At 50.1% G+C, this 22,231-nt stretch overlaps 1 protein-coding gene across 1 annotated transcript in view; it reads left to right on the forward strand.

Moving 5' to 3' along the window:
* TSPOAP1 (TSPO associated protein 1) overlaps positions 1 to 22,231 on the forward strand; it is a gene marked incomplete at its 5' end in the record, with an annotated part of 65,904 nt that overhangs the window by 33,269 nt on the left and 10,404 nt on the right. The window contains 16 exons of the mRNA XM_084272935.1: positions 1,633 to 1,816; positions 2,112 to 2,332; positions 3,465 to 3,574; positions 5,003 to 5,112; positions 6,505 to 7,320; positions 7,857 to 8,008; positions 8,865 to 9,458; positions 10,756 to 11,058; positions 11,804 to 11,983; positions 15,206 to 16,330; positions 16,916 to 17,045; positions 17,188 to 17,339; positions 17,515 to 17,683; positions 18,853 to 18,924; positions 19,282 to 19,320; positions 20,729 to 20,832. Coding sequence (XP_084129061.1) covers positions 1,633 to 1,816; positions 2,112 to 2,332; positions 3,465 to 3,574; positions 5,003 to 5,112; positions 6,505 to 7,320; positions 7,857 to 8,008; positions 8,865 to 9,458; positions 10,756 to 11,058; positions 11,804 to 11,983; positions 15,206 to 16,330; positions 16,916 to 17,045; positions 17,188 to 17,339; positions 17,515 to 17,683; positions 18,853 to 18,924; positions 19,282 to 19,320; positions 20,729 to 20,832 — 4,461 coding nt within the window. The remainder of the gene's footprint in view (positions 1 to 1,632; positions 1,817 to 2,111; positions 2,333 to 3,464; positions 3,575 to 5,002; positions 5,113 to 6,504; positions 7,321 to 7,856; positions 8,009 to 8,864; positions 9,459 to 10,755; positions 11,059 to 11,803; positions 11,984 to 15,205; positions 16,331 to 16,915; positions 17,046 to 17,187; positions 17,340 to 17,514; positions 17,684 to 18,852; positions 18,925 to 19,281; positions 19,321 to 20,728; positions 20,833 to 22,231) is intronic.

Below are 22,231 nucleotides of genomic sequence, written 5' to 3' on the forward strand. Positions count from 1 at the left end.
AATGGTAGCTGTGAGTGAATTCTCACACAGGATTGCAGAGAAACCCTGACTTGGAGAACAAGATGCTGACCCTGAGCGAGTGGGGAATGCAGGCACTTCTAGAAGTTGCTCATGGCATTTCCTACACCCTCTGTGTCAGTTCAGGGACAGTTTCTTCTTGCCAGATCCAGAGATGTGGCTGGTGTGCCCTGAAAGCCTGAGTGTGTGGCTGGTTGGGAGGGACACACGTGATAAACCAACCCAGATGTGTCACAGTAAAATAAACCTGCCCACATCCTTCTGAGCTGGTGGGGGGTGTGGGCTGAAAGAGTCTGGTCTCAGAGCACCACAGAAGGAATGCTGTTTATTTTTTCTCAGGTCAGCTTTGTTATTTCTAGAGCTGCCTAAACCCCAGGCTTTGTCTTGCACAATAATTTGGGGCAGGATTTATTTTTTGAGGAGAAAGACACTTCAACCATGTTCTGCAGATGGAGAATTTTGAAGAACATGGTCGCCTGTGCTTGTGCTTCTTACCTGTGGAAAGTGATGAGATCAGTGACTGTAAAGCCTGGTGTGACCTCAGCCCAGGGAGGAAAAAGGGAACAAATGCCCTGCAAGGCAGAGCCTGCACCTCAGCTTGATGCAGTAATGCCACATTAAGTCTTGTCTGCATTAACTCCATAGAGTAACTGCTGATGAGAGGATCTAATCCCATCCAGCACTAATGAGGAGTTTTCACTTACTACCTGGAGTGCCTGTGCAGGTTCTACACAGAGTATCTGTGTAGGAAGCCAGAGTAAGCTGTTGAAGGGTGGAGGAGTGAGAAGAGGGAGAGGAGCAGTTGCATTCTCCTGGGAAGTGATGCAGTGTGGGGGGATGTGTAAGGGCAGGCAGGACTCAGCAGTGTTTTGGAAGGGGGAGATCTAGAGGTGGTAGAAGTAGAATACTAGAAAATGCAAACAGGTCTCCTGTAGGAATGTGTCCTTCTCTCCATAGTGTTTTCTCATCTTGCTGAGATGGAGCTTGTTTGCACTCTGCCTGCATTTTCCTGGAGCACATCACCCTTGTAGGACTTGGTGACAAAGCATATGTGCTGCCCACACCAAAGAAGTGTTTTGTAACACAAGCCAGGGTGCTGGTGCTCTCTGCCCTTCCTAGAGCCTGGAGGAGTCAGAATCTGCAGGGACAGTCAGGACTCCTGCCCAGAACAGTGTGGGGACCAGGGTAAGGTCTTGGGAGCTTGCAGGAGCCCCTGGAGTGATGGGTGAGATGGAAGTGCCCTCCCAGTGTTCTTTCTGGAGGGGTGATGAGTGCTCCAGTGAACATGCAAAGCCTTTTCAATCTTTTACTTTTCAAGGTTTATGTGTCTTTGACTTATTCAAGTCCTGCACAGGACCAGATGAGATAGGATACCCAAGCTCAAACCCAGCATTTCAGGGATCAAGCAGGAATCTGCTTGAGCTTCCAGTCAGTCTCCTCCTAGGCTTTCAAAGACACTGTAGGTGTAGAGCTGCCCGTTCCTGGGCAGGACACACCGTTAGGTTCTGGGAATCAGAGACCCACTGAGAAGGTGCAGCGAAGGCAAATGCTGCCTGGAGCCTGGCTGGGGGCTGTGAGATGGGCTTGGGCCTCACTTTGTGTCTCTCCTGCCAGGCCCGGGTGAAAGATCTAGAAGAGCAGTGTCGCAGTCAGACAGAGCAGTTCAGCCTCCTGTCCCAGGAACTCAAACAATTCCGGCTTCAAACAGGAAAAATCGACCTTCTCACCTCCACACTGGTGACTTCAGAGCTTCCTCTTGCCCTGTGCAGCTCTACCCCACAGCCCCACTGGGAGAAGGGTAATTACTGGAGATGTCTGTGAGTGTTTTGACAAACTGGTTGTTGTTTGTGTCAGTGGAAAAGTGTAAAGGAAATCATGCAAATGTTTAGTTACCTTTGGGATCTCTCTCTCTCTCCTAAATCCCTCTGGGTCATTCAGTCACACAGAGAACTTGGCATTTCTCTGACCCTGGGTGTCCCAGCTGTTGCACTGTTAAATAGGTGTTTTTTTAGAGACTGGAGCTGCTGTAGAGTGTTTGTTGACTGATTTTGTGTTGTGCCTGTGGCTAAAAGTAACAGATGATTTTACTGCAGAAGCAACTGGTCCTGGGCTGCTTGCTCAGCAGAGTGGGAAGAAGCTTCACCATGAAGAGACTGAGGAGTTGGAGTCAGCACAGCGGGTGCCTGATGCCCCTGTTTGCTCCCTGGTTGCTGCTTCCAGTTCTCAGAAACAAGCCAAGAAAGTGGAATCTCAGTCAAACTCTTCAAAATCCGAATCCATGCAGAACAGTCCTAAATCCTGCCCAACTCCAGAGGTCAGTATGGGTGTCCTCCCTGCAGCCTGTGCTTCCTAGCCATGGGGGAATAGCTGCATTGCTCAGTGTGCCAGTAATGTTGTGCTCATTCTTTCCTGGCTGCCTGAAGAAGAAAGGGGGGGAAAACAAGAAGTAGTTTAGGAAAATATTGAAGAGGCCTTGGATGCTCATGTCTAACACTCGTTTGAACGTGCTCCTGTGCTCTGAGGAGATGACAACTGGCCAGACAGAATGCTGGGAGCTTGGAGTGGGGTGGGAATGTCCATTGTTGGGAAGTGTGGGAAAGCTCTTGCTAAGCTTCCTGGTGACAGCTCAGCTATCATTAAAACACACAAACCCAGTTATTTTTAGCCTGCTGAGGAACTGTGTCCAGACTTTTTGGCCTTCAGCTGTGGATGAGGGGCTCAAACTTTGTTGGTGTTTTCAGGTATTAAAACTTTACTTGGTGAAAGAATCCCTGGGAAGATGCTGAGCTTATCCTAGGAGGGGGGTGGGATTAGCAGCCTGTGCTGCTGCCTGTTAGCAGAGGCAGCTGTTTGGACTCAATGGCCCCAACCAGACCCAGCCAAAGCTCTAGACCAGCACATAGACATTATACTAAAGCACTGAGAGGTGCTGGAGAGGAACTGCCTGGACAAAGGCACTTGGGGACTAGGACATCTGATAGAGCTACAAGGTGTCCTCTGGTCAGATGACCACTTGTGTTGCATGCATGCAGGGACAGCTGCCATGCAGAGGGAGTAGGACATGAATAAACTGAATGATGAATGTGTGGGAGGTGGGGGCCTCTGGAGTCTCCAGTCCAGTGCGACTCTTGCCAGGTCAGTGTGGCCATCAGCCCAACTGATGCTCCAAGTTCTAGAACAGAAAACCCCTGCCTCAGTGGGATCCTGTCCAAAGGCACCCACCAGGGCAAGGAGTTTTTCCTAAAGTCTAACTGGAACTGCTGAAGCTGCAGCTTGGAGCTGTGGCCTCTTACAACTTCACCTTCAAAGTCATTCTTCCTTGGCCCAGTGGCCAGACTGGTACCATGTGTGAGCTTAGAGGACTTGTTTGCTGATGTTGGAACCCTTTGAGTGTTCCTTTACTCTGATGTGGGCCATGTTGCATCCTTCATCTTTAATGTTTTTAGGTGGACACTGCGAGTGAGATGGAAGAACTGGATGTTGACAGCGTCTCCCTGATGCCAGAGACAGGCAGCCAAGGCCCTGCCAAGCTCCAGGTGTTCTTAGCTCGATACAGGTACTGGGTCACTTCTCCTGGTCTGTGAGGTCAGCCAGGGGATCTCATGGTTGCCAACTTCACACCCTTGTTTAGACTTCACCACTGTTGGGGTGGGGATTAGGTTAGACCACATATCTTCGTCCTCCACAGGATTTTTTGAGACCTGTTATATCCTGCACAAGCAAACCCAGTGTGTGTAGTTCAAGAATAAGATGATGAGCTCAGTGGTAGCTCAGTGAAGAGCAGCATGGGACACACTTTTTAAAGAATATGATATTAGAGGGACAATTCTGTGTGAATTGATAAGCTCTTTGAAGTGTCTGATTCCTCCAGAATAGTCCAAGAAACTTTCTCCAAGAAATATTCCAGCAATTAAGAAAACTTTGACCCAGAATTCCTGAAGATTTTTCACAAAATCTTTCTGGCTTTAATTTTAAAAGGACAGAAAAGACCCCAACCCAAACCAACATGCACAGAGAACAGGGGCAGCTTTGTGCATGTGAGGAGCAGACTGAGCACGACCTCATGTCTGTAGGTCAGTCTTCGGCCTATAAGCTCTCCTTCAGCCCATAGAGGGTGACATTGCTTCAGCACACTAAAATCCCTTCTAAAGGCTGAAAAGCAGGTATTGGTAGCAGGTTCTTGGAAGATAAAGGTTTTTCATGAAGTATTTTCCTGTGACATACCCTGTGATTAGCTTGAGGATCCCTGGGTGGCAGGTTGGAACTACAGTGTCCAAATCCCATCACTCCCTGCTAGGGGAGCTTCTGGGCTGCTGTTTAAAGCATGGAGTTACAGCACTGAGAGTTTTAGAACTTGGATAACTGAAGAAGGCTAGAAACACTTTTTCAACTCACATAACATTCTTCTTGCACAGATCAGCTCATTCTGAGGGTTTTAAATGTGGAATGTTGAGATTTCCTAGCCTGCTTGTACATGAGACAGCCATATGACAGCTGAAACCTACCTTAATATGGGGCATTTTTAAGATATATATGAACTTTTCTTTTTGTCAAAATGATTGTGTGAAACAGAGTGCAATCTGCATCAAATAATTCAAAGCCCTGGTGAATTTAAGGTTGTGGTTTAGAAGTGCAGAGCCCCACAGCTTGCCTGCTTGGTGGGCTCAGAAACATGGGAGCCACCTGAATAGTTCAAATATTTTCTTACATGCTTCCCTGAGTCACTCTGATCCCTTCCTTCAGATGTCACAAGACATCTTTTCTGATACTCAGATAATTATCCCTAGCTGTTAATTGAATGTGGAGCAATATGTTATTAGTTCTATGTAAAACCATAAACCAGGGTCTTGACTCTGTGGGATTTGCTCCTTGCAGAAAGTGGATGTGGTCCCAGTAAATTGTAAGCTGATAAAACATCACAGCTTGAATGTGTTGCTGTGAAAGCTCTTACACAAGCTCAGTCTTCGTATTGTAAATATTTCAGCTACAATCCTTTTGATGGACCCAATGAAAATCCAGAGGCAGAGCTTCCACTGACAGCTGGAGAATATATTTACATCTATGGAGACATGGATGAAGATGGCTTCTTTGAAGGTATGATTTCATGGAATGAAATGAGACCAAACTACTGTGGAGGGTTGGTCTCCCTTTTAAAAAAAAAAAGGGGGGGGAGAGGAATTCAGTGCATCTTGAAACCTGAAGCTTTTTTCCTCAAAGTTAGTTTGTTAGAGGGAGGACCCCATTCTGTTGGAAAAGGGGGCTTATTCATGTCATGATTAAATTGAGTCGAAAATGTGAAATCCTGGTCTAGTGATTTCAGTGGGAATTCTGACCCTGCTTTCAGCAGAGTTCCAGGTTTCATCCCTGTATGGGTCCTCCCTAGCCATGGAGCAGCTTCTGCAGGTGGCCTGTTTCCCTCTTTCCAGTGGCTGCAGTGAGCAGTGTAGGCAGACGATCTCGATTGCCTCTTGCTCATCTGGCAAAGGAAGGCATGAGATAAGCAGCCCAAACTACAGGTGTTACCCTATTTGTCCTGCCATTCTCTTTTGGCACCCTTGAGAACATGATCCTGGTTGACTAATAGATGGAATTGAAATCGAGAACCATGGTCTGTAAGCCTGTAGTGAGGTTTCCCTGTGAGCTGTCTTCCTCAGTGGGAGGAAGGACCCTCATTTACCCAGGTGCTTTGCAAGAGCTGAGGCAATGCATGCCATGTTGCACCGCTTGCTCTCTGACTGTTCTGGCTCTTTTCTTTCTTTCTATTTCCAAGCTTCTCATGTATTTGTTTGTTTTATTGTTTAAAGAATAAAATGGTTATTCTTTACTAATGTTTTTTTGCTTTCCCTGCTTTCAGTTGGTTTGCTGTAGGTAGAGTTTGAAAGGGGAAAGTAAGTGCAAACCCTACGCACTGCTTGTTTGACTATGATTTGATAGCTCATGCACATACCAAGAGTGCTGTAGTGTCAGTCATCCCTGGGGGCCCTCTTGGGACATCGTTATTACAGAAGCTAGCATGACAAGGTGGGAGCTAAAAAGAAGGCAAGAGCTGAATACAGAGATGGAAAGATCGGCTTTCTTGAGGAAGTACTACAAACCCCAGTCTGTGTGCTTGGGAGAAGACGTAAAATCATCTCTCTGCATAGCTTGGAAAGGCTAGAAAAAGACTTCAGTTAGAGCTGTGATGAGACACAATAGGATAATGAAGAAGGAAAGACCCTTAAGCTAATTACACAATCAACTATCTGGTTAGTTGGCTCTGGAATGTGAGGAGCAGTGAGTCTTCTCACCATGGCTGCTAGGATCTAACTAAAGCCCTGGGAAAGGCAGGAAACTTTGCCAAGAGCCACTTCCCAGAGGGTGTATCTTTCCATTCCTGACTGCAGTGCAGTTAGGACCCCGTGTAGATGTTGTCACACTGTCTTCAGAGATGGGTTGGAAGGCTGAACAGCAGGTGCAGTGGTAACAGGTTTCCTGTTTTTTGTTTAGGGGAGCTGATGGATGGCCGGCGAGGGCTGGTCCCCTCCAATTTTGTTGAGCGAGTTTCAGATGATGACCTCGTGACGTTTCTGCCTTCGGAGCTGAATGATCTCACCCATAGCTCATACCAGGAGAAAAGCTTTGTCAGTGCAACCACCAGCAGTGGAGATAAGAGTGATTTCTCCATGGAAGAGAGTAGCATCAGTCCATTGGCCAGTAGAGCAGAAGGAGACCAGGAGGAACCCGTTAGTCATACAGCAGTGCCTTACCCAAGAAAATTGACTTTGATCAAGCAGCTTGCCAGAAGCATAGTTGTAGGCTGGGAACCCCCACTTCTGCCAGCTGGCTGCCCAGACATCCAGAGCTACAACATCTACGTGGATGAAGAACTGCGCCAAAACGTGAAGAGCGGCTTTCAGACCAAAGCAGTGATTGAAAAGCTGGATTTGAAGACAAGAGCTTACCGTGTGTCTGTGCAGACCGTGACAGAGCAGGGTGGCTCTGATAAACTGCGCTGCACTTTCTTTGTGGGGCAAGACTTGTGTGTGGCACCGACGATGCTGAAAGTCAGGAGCGTCACCGCCACGTCCGCGGAGGTGACGTGGCTGCCCTGCAACAGCAATTTCAACCACGCAGTGTATCTCAATGGGGAGGAATGTGACGTAGCAAAACCTGGGGTCTACTGGTACACCTTCCACAACCTGCAGCCGAGCACTCCCTATGTTGCCAAGCTGGAGGCCCGGCCCTTGAAAACACCTTGGGAAGAGGTCCCAGAGGGGCAGGAGCAGAACTCAGCTGTGATACACTTCACTACCCCACTAGCAGGTATCAGAGCAGTCATGCCCGTTGCCACTGTGCACAGAGTGCATGGAGCAGCGTGCTCTTTCCCTATGTTGCTATGAAGCCCTGGGACAAAGGGAAGCAAAGTCTTATTAGGTCCCAAAGCCTGAGATGCTGTTACTGTTTTGTCTCAATGTTTTTTCTTCCTTTATTTTAAAAATTAATTCTCTCTTCTGTTTTCATTTGCTCTGGAAAGACATCCCCTTTGCTGATTGGAGCAGCATGCCTCTCTCAGGGCATGGAAGATCTGATTTGCCATAACCTTGCTCTAAGGGTTGCTGCATCTTGGCCTCAGCTACTTTTGCAAAGTTCTGTTTTCTGTGCATTAAAGCTTCCACAGAACAAGAGGCACCATGTTTCCTCTGGTTCTGTCCTTTCCCAAGACTAGCCTGGCTGTTCTAGTGTGGGTCTGCACTGGCAGGTCTCTTGTGGGAGTTTCCCCTTGGATTCTAACCAGGGTTTAGTTCAGCTTTGTGCTGTAGTCAGTTAAGCAAGGGGACAATCTGTTTGGTCTCTCACAGGCACGCCTGATGCTCCTTTGGATGTCCAAGTAGAAGCTGGTCCCTCACCAGGTATCCTTGTTATCAGCTGGTTACCTGTCACCATTGATGCCGAAGGATCTTCCAACGGAGTCCGAGTCACCGGCTACGCCGTGTACGCAGATGGACAGAAGGTATTGTGCTGGCCTTGGTGCAGGCAGGTGGCTGGAGCCTGCTGCAGGGGAAGCTGGCTCCAGACCTGGAAAGCTGCTTGTGACAAGGCTACTCTCTGAACAGTGAGAGCTTTTCTGGTTTTTCTTTTACTGCAAGAGGACTTTTCTAATTAATAGCTCGTTAGTGTGGTGCACAGGGGATAACTCAGCTGCAGGCTGGTGATGTGTGGCTGATCCACAGTACAGGACACAGTAACAGCAGAATGCAGCCACGGGGGTGGAACAGTGTTTCCTGCTGGTGTCAGCATTCCTCATTAGAATACTTAGGGGTTTTATTCTCTTCTAAGCTGGCCAGCACAGAGCAGCGACTCCTGGCTGTTGTTCCTGTGTGTTTTTAGTGCTGGTATTACAGTGTCTCCCTTCTGCTGTTGCAGTGGTGTGTCCCTGTGAAACATGGGTGGGGAAGAGATGTAAAGACACTTCCTCACCACAGTGATGCCACTGAGCCTTGAGAGAGCTACTCAATAAGCTCATCACAGTCAGTGGAGTTATGCCCACAAGTTGTGGGTTGGTTAAGATAAGGAGCAATAAAAAAGTGCTGCTTTTCAGAAAGAAATCTTCCCTTGCTGTCTGTGTAGGAAAGGAACAGTGACAAGAAATGGAGAATATAGCCATGTTTTACAGAATACCCTCTTTCTCAAATGGCTGTGATAAGAATTCCTCTGTGCTGGTTCATCCCTGGCACTGGGCAGGTGGGAATTCCCCCCACTTGCTCCCCTGAGCTTTGGGGTCTGTCGATAACTTTGGGTTCAGGGATTGTTCTCCAAAGGGCTCAGCGCTGCACAGTAAACACTTCCCCCCCTGTTTTTGCTTGCAGGCAATAGAAGTTACTTCTCCCACAGCTGGGAGTGTCCTGGTGGATTTGTCCCAGCTTCAGATGTTCCAGGTGTGCCGGGAGGTTTCTGTGAGAACGATGTCTGTGTATGGGGAGTCAGTGGATTCAGTTCCAGCCCAGATTTCCTCGGTTCTGCTGCAAGCCTCTCACCGCCCTTCACCTTCAGATTCTGCTGTTTCTACCACTCTTACCTCTAGACTGCCCCGTGGGGAGCCCAGGGGCTCTCTGCCTGCAGGCAGCACCCCCATGCACCAGCCGGCTGCACTCCTGCTCCGACAGAAAGTCCCTGCTGACAGCCCAGATGCCAAATTGACTGATCTCTCCTCCAGCCACGACAGCTCAGTGCGACCTCTGCCAGAGAAAGCCTCTTCGCTGCTGCACCTCTCCTCTCCCAGTGCTTCCTTGGTGCAGGCTTTAGGCACTTCCACGCAGGGATCAGATGCTGCACGAGTCAAGAAATGCCTGACTGTGCCTCCTCAGCAAGCTGGCAGCACCCTGCCACTTGGGGAGGGCACAGAGCCTGTCCCTTCAAGGGACACAGAACCACGAGGCCTGGGTGAAGGGACAATGGTGCAGGTAAGTGTTTACCTCTGCTACCCAGTGCCACGTGTGCTGGGAAGGAGAATGGGTCATTTTGAGCAATGGAACGAAATGCCTCTGAGCATCTTTCTCTTCTGTGCCGCACTGTTGCCTTTGGGTCATCACCTGGTGGTTTGCAAACTGGCAGGGAGCATTGCCTGTTGTGAAGCTCATCACCTCCCTGTGTGTGTGCTGACAGATCAGTAACAGTCAGGGAAGCAAGAACTGGTCAGAGGGAGATGGTGAGAGGATGTTCCTGCTGCTGAGGGTGCCAGCACTGGCCTGGCATCGCTGTGCCCTCTGATCTGAGGGGCTCTTCTCCCCTGTAGTGGTTTGTGTGAGGCAGATCCCGGTGCTCCAGCATGGTGTGGCACCTTGGTGGACTGCACAGTGATGCAGCCATGTCTGGGGAAGAACCAGCAAGCAGTCATGATGTGGGTTATTTGGACTCCTGTGTGGTAGGTCTGTTCTCTCAGGGCTTTTTTAGGCCAGCAGTGAGGATGTCAGAGCACCATAAGGTTGGTGGTGTGTGAAGTGCTCTTTGACCAGAGGGAGGTGGATCCTGTTGGTATGTGATGTATCGTGTTGGGGAGAAGGATCTCTTTCCTGTTCTGACCTTTGACACTGACTTGTGAGTGCTTTAAGCTGTTAAGTCCAGCATGACTTAATCATGGAAAGGATTAATAGAGAAACCAGAGGTTTCCTTAACTGCCAGACAGAACTGACTGGAAAACAGACAGAAGCTTCTGTAATCTGACCAGGTGACCCAACTGTGAGGCAGTGCAGCTGTACCCCCTGTCTGAATTCTTCATTAATTCCCCTTCTCTTCTCAGCCTGAGGAGTGCTGGGGTAGTGTCCTCATCTCCAGCTCAAGCCAACCTTCAGGCTGGAGTGTAGGACATTCCTCTGGTGGAGGAGAGTGGGAAATGACCTTGTGGCATAGCTTGGGCTCTTCTCTTTCGTGCTGCTCTGTAACTAGTTGTGGTCAGTACACTTCTGTGGTTCATGTGAGCCATGTGTGGTGGCCAGAGCTGTGGCAGCAGAGAGACCCTGTCTCTGCTTGCAGGTGATGGCAGGGAGGGGGTTTGTTCCAGGGCTGGCCATGCTCCCCAACTGCAAATCACCTGCCCAAATCTTCACATGCCAACAGCATGGAATGTGTGGTGTTTGTCTTGGAGAGTTTGGAGTGGTGAACACCCCCTTTCACTGTGCCAGCCTGTGTGGTACCTCCCTGAGGTGTCACTGTTTGTGATGAGGTTGTTTTGATGAGGTTTTTTTCCCCTTTGTATCCTAGATGGAGCAATCTGTAACCAAAGTGCCAGAGCTGGAAAGCCCATCTGACAGCAGTCAGAAGACACGTTTAGAGACCTGCCATGCCTGCTCCACGGAAGAGTCACCAAGGAGTCTCAGTGCTGAAAGAGAGGAGGAGGCAGAGGAGAAGCACTTGAGCCCAGAGCCTCAGCCCTCCCCCATCCAGGCTGAGGGGACAGACAGCACCTTCAGAGACACAAGCACAGGTGGGAGCAGCTGCCAGGAGTTCCTGCGGCTGTCCCCAGGCAAGGAGGCGATGAAAGAAATGTCCAGAGTGAAGAGAGAGGTTTGTTTAACCTTGGTTAAATTTCTCTGGCCATGGAGGGATGTGGGTTGCATGGCACACCCTTGGGTTTTCCAGTCACAGACTCTCAGAATCACAGAACTGTAGGGGTTGGAAGGGACCTCCAGAGCTCATCAGGTCCAACCCCCTGCCAAAGCAGGGTCCTGGGACAGGTCACACAGGTCGGCGTCCAGACGGGGCTGGAATATCTCCAGAGATGGAGACTCCACACCCCCTGGGCAGCCTGTCCCAGGGACTCCCTCACCAGGTGTGGAACTTCCTGTGCTCCAACTTGAGGCCGTTGCCCCTTGTCCTGTCCCCACAGACACTGAGAAGAGGCTGGTCATTGCCCCTGTGTCCCACCCTTCAGATATTGATAACCATGGATCAGATCCCCTCTCAGTCTCTTTTCTCAAGACTGAACAGCCCCATCTCACTCAGCCTTTCCTCATAGGGGAGATGCTCCAGGCCTTTCATCATCTTTGTAGCCCTCTGCTGAGCTGTCTCTAGGAGATCCCTGGCCTTTTATAGCAGTCTCATCAGAGCTGGTTCTCTGCAGGCTGTAACACCTCTGCCTGTTCCATGTGTCGCTGTGTGTGTATGCACATCCCAGTTGCTGCACTGGGTGCCATGCAATTTATTTCCTGCCACATTGAAGCTGTGTGTGTATTAGAGAAGTAAAATGCTGCTTTCTGGCTGGGATAGGGAGCCTGAGAGGACTGAGAGAATCTCTTTTGCTTTTCAATAGCAAGAAGAAAAGATGTCTGAAGTGGGAAGATGGCAGCTGACCCTGTTTGCTGAGCACAACCGTAGTTCGGACCTTTCGGATATCCTGGAAGAGGAGGAGGAAGATGAACTGTCCTCAGAAGCTCTGGAAGAGAAGCAGTGGGACCAGAGTGAGCTGTGTCACCGTGAGAATGGGGAGAAGGTAACTTGTAGTCAGCTTGAGGGGAGTGCCAGCACAGCCATCCCATGCTGCCATCAGCTTGCAGGAGGAGGTGCTGGCCTGAGCCCAGCGCTCTCTGCAGTGCTTGGCTCAGTTCCTGCCTGCTCAGCTTCCGCTCCCACTGTTGTCTTGAGCTAACAAAAATGCAAGGTCTGTGTGAAAAGGAAGGCTGTTTGTATGGAATGATTGTACCCAGGGTTTAATTAGTTGGAAAAACACACAAGGTAATGTGAGCTTTAGAACCCAGCGTTAAAAATCCATCCTGGGAATCAAGTTCTCAGTACAGAAATAAACAGTGAGCACAGGAAGCTGTGGCATCCAGCCCTCCATGGGGCCTGTGCCAGCCGTCTTCCCTCTGCAGGGAGAACAGGAGCCTCAGCCCTGCAAGCACTCTGGAACATGAGTACCTGTGCAGGTTATTTCACTGGTGCTCCCAGTAGGAAGGGCTGGTTTGTCAAACTGGAGCCCTGGCTTTGTTATTCAGACTTTGCAGGTGGATGGAGCTGGAGTGTGAGTGAGCAAATTTGTGTTCCAAGGTCAGTGGCAAGAAATGTGCTTAAGATGGGAGCAAAGTAGCATGGACAGGTTACACCAGCTGAGGTGAACGTGCACAAGGGGAAGTCCTGTGGTTGAGTGACTGAGATTTGACATTTCCAGGCAATATGCAGAGCAAGGGTGCTCCCTCTCAATGTGAACAAAACACGTCCATAGCTTGATGTGCCTGTGGGGCTGCTAGCCTGTAGCACAGTGGGATGGCTCTGCTGAGCTTTGAAAGAGTGTGCTGATTCCAGAGGAATCCTTTTCCTCTTCTGAAGGGCCTTGTGCTGCCTGGGGTGGGGTTGGACCTGCAGTGCAGGGATTGCCCTACCGCTGCCTCTGAAGGAGCTCTGGAAAATGCTTCCAGTTGGGATTGCACTGGAAAGAAATGGAGGCAAAACACTTTTCTCAGAGCACAGGGCAAATAAGAAGAGTCAGGAGTGCTGTTCCTTACCTCTGTGTCCTGGCTGCTTTATTGGCCTCAATGTTTGGGTTTTTTTTGGGATTTTTCTGTAAAAAAACTCTGAAACCCCATGCACATCCCATTGAGCTGAACAAACTGGTGCTTCTTGACCTGAGAAAGTGATTTGTTTTCCATGCTGGGAGTGGCAGGGTGAGGGTGTGTGCATGGGGAGATGCTGCATGGGTAGAGAGTATCAGGAGCAGGAAGCTTTAGGGCACAGAGCTCCCACACTGCCCTATGAAGTGACAGAAGATGGTGAGTGGAGCAGGCCAGGTCTCAGCTGATCTGTCCTCTAGGATTCTGCATATTTAGCAACATTTTGGGTGATGGCAAGACTTCTCAGCCAACTCCTCCAGGATCTGGGGGATGGAAGAGTGGAGGGGTGCTGCTGTGGAAGTGTTTAACCTTGGATAAGTTGTTTAATTTCTGAAACAATTATATTAAAAGGCAAAAGCCAAAACCTTGTAACAGCTAAAATAAGACTTACTGGCCTTAGTTTCTGATTGCATTTACAAAGCCTGCATATGCCTAACTGGTGCTAACAAGGTAGGGACCAGAGTGTGTGTCTTGTAAAGAGAGTTTGAGGAAGCTGGGCTTGTTTGGTCTGGGAAAGAGGATGCTAGCAGGAGGCTGTGTAGCTGCCTACAACTATTTGAAGAATGGTTGAAGGATGAGAGTGCCAAAGTTGTCTTGTTCAGGCAAGATAAAAAGAGGCAGCAGCCGTGTGTTCTTGTTTGGGAGGCTCTTGTTGATGAGGACAAACTTCTCTCCCAGGAGGGTGGTGTGGCCTTGGGACAGGCCTCCAGAGAGGTGCAAGATCTCTGTCCTTTGGTGTTTTCAAGCCTCAGCAAAACAAAGACACTGACTTACTCTTGGCAGGAGTCTGTTGGAATTAAGAGATTGAACTGGAGATCTCTGGAGGCCCCTTCAAACGGTTCTAAGGATAGTTCAACACCAGCTTTTGCCTGGAAAAATCTACAGAGGTTGGAATAATCAACAGACAGCTTAAAACTCAATTTGCTTTTTGACACTGGTTCAGTTTTTAATTATCTCTGACCAGGCCTGCTCATGCCTGTAGCTTGAAACATCAGTAGCTATGTGTGCTTTGTAAACTGTTTGTAAATATTTTTAGAATGTGTCATGATATAAACTGTCAGGAAGTTGAGCAAGTGGCCTCCAGAGGCAACTTCCAGCCCACACTCTGCATCTGGGACTCTGCCTTTTCATTTCAGTATATTTAGGGTAGATATAAGGAAGCAGCTTTTCACTGTAGGGTGGGGGAGACACTAGCACAGGGTGTCCAGAGAAGCTGGGGCTGCCCCTGGATCTCTGGCAGGGTTCCAGGCTGGGTTGGATGGGGCTTGGGACAGCCTGGGCTGTGTGTGTGTGTGGGGGGTCCCTGCCTGTGGCAGGAGGGTTGGAACAAGATGATCTCTAAAGTCCCTTCCAACCCAGACCATTCTGTGATGTTCCAAGTGTAGGAAGAGACAAACCATAAATTCTACAGTTGGTCCAAGATGAACTTTAAAACTCAGCTGTTTCCCCAGAAGTTCTATGTGCCCTGACAGCCTCTTATCCAGCCACACATGAAACACAAGCCTGCTGGACCCCTCTGAGGGAAGGGGATTTGTGTGTGTGGTGGCAGCTCTGCTCACCTGGGTCTGCAGCCAGCAGACTGCAGATGATGGGAAGGGCCTCAGGAAGGTTCTCCCATTGCAGCATCTCCCAGGGGGGTGTCTTGCTGCACAAGGTCCCTTCCTTCTGTGCTGGTGTGAGGATGGGGTCAGGGAGGAGTGTGGGTCCTTGTGTGAGCACAGCTTGCCAGCCCCATCCCTGCGGAGGGAGCAGTGCAGGCAGCTCTGAGGGGCAGCCGTGGGGGAGCTGAGCTGTGGGACACCAGGCAGGCAGGATGAAAAGTGCTGCAGAATTGTGTGTGTAGAGGCAGAGGCTGGGAGAGCTCTTCCATGCATTGGCCTTTCTTGCTTTGCGCTGCATTGCTGCTTCATCTGACTGCCTTCTCCAGAAGCCCCATTGCTCTCTTGCTTCCTGCCCTCGCTTCGCTGCTGGCCACAGTCTCCGCTCCATCCTGCTGTGCTGGGAGGGAATCAGCTCTAACTTTGCCTTTCTTTTTAATGTTTATTTCCTCTCTTTTTTTTTTTCCTTTCCTTGTCCTGGCTGTGGCTTTACTCGGGGGCTGGGTACAGATGGATCTTTGTGATACTGACAGCGATGAGGAGATTCTGGAGAGGATACTAGAGCTCCCGCTGCAGAAGAACCACAGCAAGAAACTGTTCAGCATCCCTGAAGTTACTGAGGATGAGGAGGAAGATGAGGATGACAAGTGTGTTATGGAGGAAAAGGAAGACCCCCAAGACTCTTCAGAAACACTTACCTACTGTTCCAGGAGGACGGAGAAGCCCCTCAACATCAAGGAACCATTTCTAAAGGCAGATGGGAGTAATACCTCCTTGGATTTATCTGCTCGGGCTCCACGGGAGGAGCATGGTGTGAAGGAGAGCAGAGGGGATGCTGACCAGGCAAATCCTGCCTTTGTCCAGCTGGCCTGGAGTCAGAAAAAAGCAAACTGGAACTGGGGCTACCAGGAGAATGAGCCAAAGTCTGGGACTGGGGCAAATCCTGCTTGGAGCAAGAAGGGAAATAATTACCGAGAGAAGGTCCGGAGTCGCCCTGAGTTGGGCAGGAAGAGACAGAATGATTTAACAGAGCACTGCAGCCGTCTGCTGGGCAACTGCAGCCAGCTGGGAGGTGGGTTATACAGAGCTCCTAGCCTCAGGGAAGAGCTGAACATTGTGAGCAGTGCTGGTGGTAAGGAGGGGTATGATATGTTCAGTCGTGCCAGACAAGGCTCCCTACGAAAAAACCAAGTGAAAGCAGCAGGTTCAGGGTTTGCAGAACCTGCTGTGATGGCAACACACTGCTCCAGCCCCAGGAACCTGGAGATAGACATTGAATATGACTCAGAAGATGATCAAGATTCAACCTGTGCATCCCCCCCTGAGAGCAGGCTGTGGCCAGAAAGGACCCGGAGCTGTCAGGGGGACTGGAGTGATTGCTCTAGTCAATCTGAGGTTGCCCACACAGAGGGCAGAAGGGACCTGACCAGGCTGGAGATGGTGGAAGAAGAGGGTATGGAGTGGGCTGGGTCCCCAAACCGGCGCCTGCGATTCTTTTGCCAGGAGAAGGAAGCGCAGAGATGTGAGAGCAGTTCTGAGGAGCAGGGCTGGGAGCTGGACTGTAAGTCACCTGGCTGGAGAGGGAGGCTCGAACATCCTTCGAAGGGGATACGTAGCACCTCCTTGCACAAAAGGGTTGGGTGACTTTTCCTATTCTGGCTTTGAAGCAGCTTGCGGTGCCGCTCGCTTCCCTCTGCCTCCCTGGCCTGCCTGTATCTTGCTTTGTTCAGTGTTGTCCAAAGAAAGGACCTTCCTCTAGGATTGTCTGGAAGAATATCTGAGAGATTCTGTAGTTCTGTGCTGCTCCGTGGCTTTTCTTGTATTAGATGCTTCTGCTTGTCCTGCTAACTGACCGGTGGCACCCATGCAGTATTCCTTTTCACCCTGGGTTTCCTCCCTGCAGCAGGAGGCTGTGGGCCCCAAATGACAATGCCTAGTGAAACGCACTGATTTGTGAAAGGTTTGTGTAGTGATGACTTGCAAGGTCATTGCCTCCCCTTGAAACACCCTTCCCCATGCTCTCACACACCCCAGAGAGGGTCACTGGTGCCTGCCCAGACTCAGTGCTCCTCCCCAGCTCCCTGGGTGTTTGCAGCTCTCTGTGGCCCTGAAGAGGAATGTTGCATTTGGATGCGCTGCTCTTTGTGGAGTGTGTTTGGGCTGAGCGCTGTGGGTTTGGGGGGCCCAGGCTGGTCCTGACTCTGCTGGTTCCTCCTGCAGGCACCTGGGAACAGTCATCAGAGGGCTGCAGAGCTGCAGGGCACGGCTGCCTGGCAGGCTCCCAGCAGGAGAGGCAACAGGAGGAGCGTAGGAAGCAGCCAGGTGCAGAGACCTTTGCTCTCCAGTCCAGGTGAGTGGGCACAGGGGAGGGAGTTGGGCAGCAGGACGGGGGGGCTGTTGGAACTGGGAGGGTAGAGGCTAGCTGGAGGTATTTGAGCCATGGCAGGGAACAGTCCTGATGTCTTCTCTGCTGTCCCCTCATCTGTGCACAGGTCCTCCAAGAAGCACAGCTTCAGAAACCTCTGTTAAAGACGATGGAATTAGGATATTTGTGGCTCTCTTTGACTACGATCCCGTGTCCATGTCTCCTAATCCTGATGCAGCAGAGGAGGAGCTCCCGTTTAAGGAGGGGCAGATCCTGAAAGTAAGAGCACACCTTAGTGAATGTCTTACACTCTATGGATCCATCTGATGCTCCAGGGGCAGCATAAACCTTGGGATGCAGACCTTCCTTCACCTTGGGAGTTTCCTTTCTCCTTTCTCCATGCATCTCAGTCCCTGTAGCATAAGCAGTCTCCAGCCCATGTTCTCTCTTGCAGGTATTTGGAGACAAGGATGCTGATGGCTTTTACAGGGGTGAATGTACAGGAAGGGAGGGGTACATCCCCTGCAACATGGTGTCAGAAGTCCAGGTGGAGAATAATGAAATCAAGAAGCAGCTCCTCAGGCAAGGGTTCCTGCCTGCTGACACGCCGGTGGAGAGCGTAGGTACTGTGTCTCTTCTCAGAGTGTACTGTGCAGCTTGTCTCTCTGCTGAAGTGTGGAAAGTGCAGTCATGTTGTCAAGCTGTGTGGCCAGTGCAGCCCCCAAAAACGGACTCCAAGGCTGGTCCCTGGGACCTGAAGGCTTCTTTAGTGGCTGTTGGAGCAGGGAGGGCTCGCTGGATGGTGGAGGCTGGAGTTCTGAGGTGTCAGGCAGCCCAAGGCTGTGTTGGCAGCTGCTGGAGCTGCTCCTGTGCTTGAGGTGTTGTGTCTGTGAGCTCAGCATGGAGCATGAGTGGGGCTGATGCTTGCTAGAGAAGGGGAACAAAGTTTAAAGAGCAGTTGAAGGATGTGATGAGAGTTTTCACTTCTGTGTTCTCTGCTTTGTTTTGTGAGTCTATAATTGAACCTCTGTGGGTGACCCTGCTCTGGGTGAGGGAATCTCTGAATGGAGGAAGAGGGGAAGGATTCTGAGGCAGCAGATATTCTGAGATAGCACTGAGATGTCATGAAACACAGCGGGTTTGGAGGCTTTTGGGAGGGTGATGTTAGTGAAGAAGATCCGTGTGTGTACAGAGAGTGATCCTTTGTCCTTGGGCAGCTGAGCTGGATGCTGCTTCCCCCTAAACCAAACCCATGTCACAGCCTCACAGCTGGGAAAACACCTCGGAGGGGCTGGTCTGGGAACTCCGTCTGGGAGCTCCTCCTGCAAACTCAGCGGGGAACTCGCCCAGTACTGACCCTGCTCAGTGCAGAACCTTCCCCTAGAGACTTCCCTGGGTGTCCCCAGCCACCTCTGTGAGCTGCTGGGTCACACCTCACCCAGCCCTTCTCAGGTGTTAATGACACAAGCCTGCTTTTACCCTTAAAATGCTACTTCTGAAAGAGACACTGAAGCAAAGTGGTGCAGGTTTTCTGCTGTGTTCTGAGGTGTGGCTAACTGGCATAAACACAGCCTGGATTTCTCTGTGGGTTTGGGATGTGGAACATGCCTTGTCTGAGACCACATCCAAGAGTGGAGCTGTGGGCTTTGCCCAGAGAGATGGCTGTGTCTGCTTCCCAGGGGAAGCACGTCATGCTGCTCTGTTGCCTGTTCGCTCTTCCAGATGCTTTTTGCTTTCCATTCACTGTCTGTTTCTCTTGTCTATTTATTTGCTGGTTTGGATCCTTACTAAGGAAATGGCACATATTCTCCACCTCCACGTCGCCAAACCGTCCCTCCTCCAAAACCTAGGCGCTCCAAGAAAGGTCTGTGTCACCCTCTGTGCTTCCTCTTTGAGCTTTGCTATAGGATTACAGACTGCCTTGAGTTTTTACTACTTGCTTACAGGACCCTCAGGTGTTTGTCTCTGCTAGAAAGTGGAAAGAGAGCCCACCCCTGTGCTGCTGTTAAGTCCTTAACAACAGTGATGTCTCTTATAGTTTTGGAGGTTGCCCTCTGCTTCCTGTTACATGGTGGTTACTGCTGTAGGCTGCTTTGAGTTGCATGGACAGTTTGCTTCTGTTGTTTGCTGCTTTTGGGCTTTTTGGTGTTGTTTGTCAGTTGTGTGGTGTGGTGGCTTCTGGAAGATGAATACCCACTGATGAGATGTTCTCTTCCCCCAGCAGGGCTGGATAAACAGGAGCTGTACAAGTCTCATCCAGGTGAGTGTTGCTCTGGCTGTGAGAGGAGGGTTGGAACCTGTGCATAATCAGGCCACAGACAGGTTTTGCAGTCAGGGGCCAGCAGTGCTCCTTCAGAGGAGTGGCTTTCAGGAAAGAAGCAGTTTTGTTCTTGTATTTAGTAGTGGGTGCAGTAGTCTTTGACTCAACAGGGGGTTGTGAAGGGCTCTGGAGAGCAGGGAAATCTCTTACTCATCAGATGCCACAGTCCTTCATAGAATCATAGAATGGTCTGGGTTGGAAGGGACCCCAAGAATCACAGAGCTCCAACCCCCTGCCACAGGCAGGGACACCAACCTCCAGGCCTGGAGCTACACAAAGTTGCCCAGGGCCCCATCCAACCTGGCCTTGAACACCCCCAGGGACAGGGCATCCACCCCCTCTCTGGGCAGCCTGTTCCAGCCCCTCACCACCCTCTCTGTAAAAAAAACTTCCTGCTAATATCTAATGTAAACATTCCTTCCTTTAGTTTTAATCCATCTCCCTGTCCTGTCATTGTCTATTCTTTTAAAAAGCTGATTCCCCTCCTGTTTCTGTGCTCCCTTCAGGGACTGGAAGGCTGCAATGAGGTCCCCCCACAGCCTTCTCTTCTCCAGGCTGACCCAGCCCAGCTCCCTCAGCCTCTCTTTGTAGGGGAGCTGCTCCAGCCCTCTGAGCATCTTTGTGGCTCCTCTGAACTGGTCCTTAATGGCCAGTGTCCCTCCAGGGGTGCTCACTCTGGGTGCACAGTCATCTGTGATGTCTGGAGAGGCTAAGCTTGCAAACCCCTTGCTAGCCCATCCAGAGTTGACCTGAAGCAGCAAAGAAATCCATGAGATGGACTGGACACTACTTGCTGTAACATCAGACTTGGCTTTTATGGGCTGGGAGCAGCCTCTGAGTAACAGGGCTGAGCAGGCAGGTGGCTGTGAAAAGACAGTGTGTTCCCTGGGTGGTAGGACTGCTGTGGCTGGGGTGCCAGTACTGCTGCCCAGGGCTCTCATTGATCCCCTGGCTCTTGGAGTATAAATTTTGTAGCTCTGTAGCAGAGCATAGTGTGGAGGAGGGAGAAATGTCCTTTGGAAACACTGTGAAGAGACCTCTGTCCTCTGTGCATCTACGTGTGTGTGTATAAATAGAAAGCAGAATTGAGCTTTCCTATATATAGAGACAAGACACCAGGATGCTGGAATGGGGACATGTCCCATTTCTGTGCTTGGGAGGTGATGCAGATCAGAAAAATACTGCTCCACTTGGGACATCAAAGATCTCTGTCCCACTCAGTTTCCCCCTCATTTCGTTTCCCCACTCCAGGAACAGTGGAGGAGTTTTTCTGTGATCTGGGGTTGTTATTACTGGGGTTACCTGTTCCTGCCAGCTCAGGATATGTTGCTTTACTTTTGTCCTTCAGGCCAGAAGCATCAGGACTTTGAAGCTGAACTGCCAGCTCCTCGAAGTATGGTGGCTGTCTTTGACTATAACCCTAAGGAGAGCTCTCCAAATGCAGATGTAGAGGTAACAGCCACCTGCTCACTCCTCTTACAGGCTGCTTTTTCTACTCTTTGTTCATCTGTCCCAAGACACTTGGCACTTTGGCCAAAACCAAGATGATCATAGGTTGGCAGTATAACTGCCAGAGGGGTGCTGAAGTCACAAAATGTGGTGTTAATGTTCCCTCTCTGATAAATGTTCTGTTATCTCTGAAGATATGAAGCTGTATCCCCCTAATGCTGGCTGGCCTGTGCCTCAGTGGAACCATGGGAGCATTCCATGACCTTAGAGCATCCCCTAGTGCTTAGACAGGGTTTAGCAGCGCTGGGAGAGGAGGAAGCAGTCCCTGCTTTAGCAACTGATCTTAAGAGTTTGGATGGACTTCTGATACTTGAGGGGGGCATGTCTGGGAGCATGTCCTTTCTGTTGATTCCCTGTGTAGGTCTTTGCTCAAGCACAAAGACTTAGTTCCAATTTGATGGACTAGCCCTCTCTTCCAGCAGCCCCTACATATAATCCAAACAATATTTTTCTGGCTAAGTCTGTTTTGGGTGCAGAATCCTCTCTGCAAAAAACCCTTCTAATTAGATTATTCTCTGTTCCCTGCTCCTCCATGGCAGCATTAGTCTACTCTGAGCACACAAGCATGAGGTTTAGGTTCAGACTCTATCCTTGCATCCAGAAAGGAGTATATGGCCAAAAGTTGGTATGGTTCAGGTAATGCTTGCCTCCCAGACTGAGTGTCCCATGAGCAGGAAGGCTTGTGTCTGAGGACAGAGTGTTGGGGATGGTGGGTTATCTTGGGAGACATTGAGTGAGAGCACATATCAGCCAGCATCCATGCAGGTATCCATACATCCAGGTAAAGAATGCTTCTGAGCACTTAACAAGAAGGCTGTACATTTTTTTTGCAGTGATTTGATCTTCCCAGTACCTTTCCTGTGGCCAGAGCTCAGGTTATTGAAACAGGCAGTTCTGATGTGTTGTTGGGGATCCTCTCTGTTCATGCACCCCAACACTCTGCATATAAACCCAGTGTGTCTTGAGTGGGACACAGCCTGTTCAGACAGGCCACTTTTTCTGCCACAGAACAGCTTTTTTTGCTGTAACTGGGCAGTTTCTCCCCATTAGAAGAGTCTGCTTACACCCCATGTCTTCAGTCCTGTGCTCCATGGAGCATGTGCTGACAGGACAGATCTGATGGTGAAGGACCACCTGTATTGTGCAGTAATGTTCTGTTTCCAGGTCAGTGTTCTGTTCCCAGGTCAAATCCTCCTGTTTGTGAGCATTCCTGCTTGGGACTAATCCCTGAGCATCACGTGCAGAACCTGCTCATCCAAGGGAGTGGGGTTTAGTGCTTAATGAAAGGCATTTCTGGTACTTGCAGAGCTGGTTTTCAACACACCTTTCCAGAACGGGTGGC

Source organism: Gallinula chloropus, assembly GCF_964237585.1.
Source record: "Gallinula chloropus genome assembly, chromosome: 19".
Taxonomy (NCBI): domain Eukaryota; kingdom Metazoa; phylum Chordata; class Aves; order Gruiformes; family Rallidae; genus Gallinula; species Gallinula chloropus.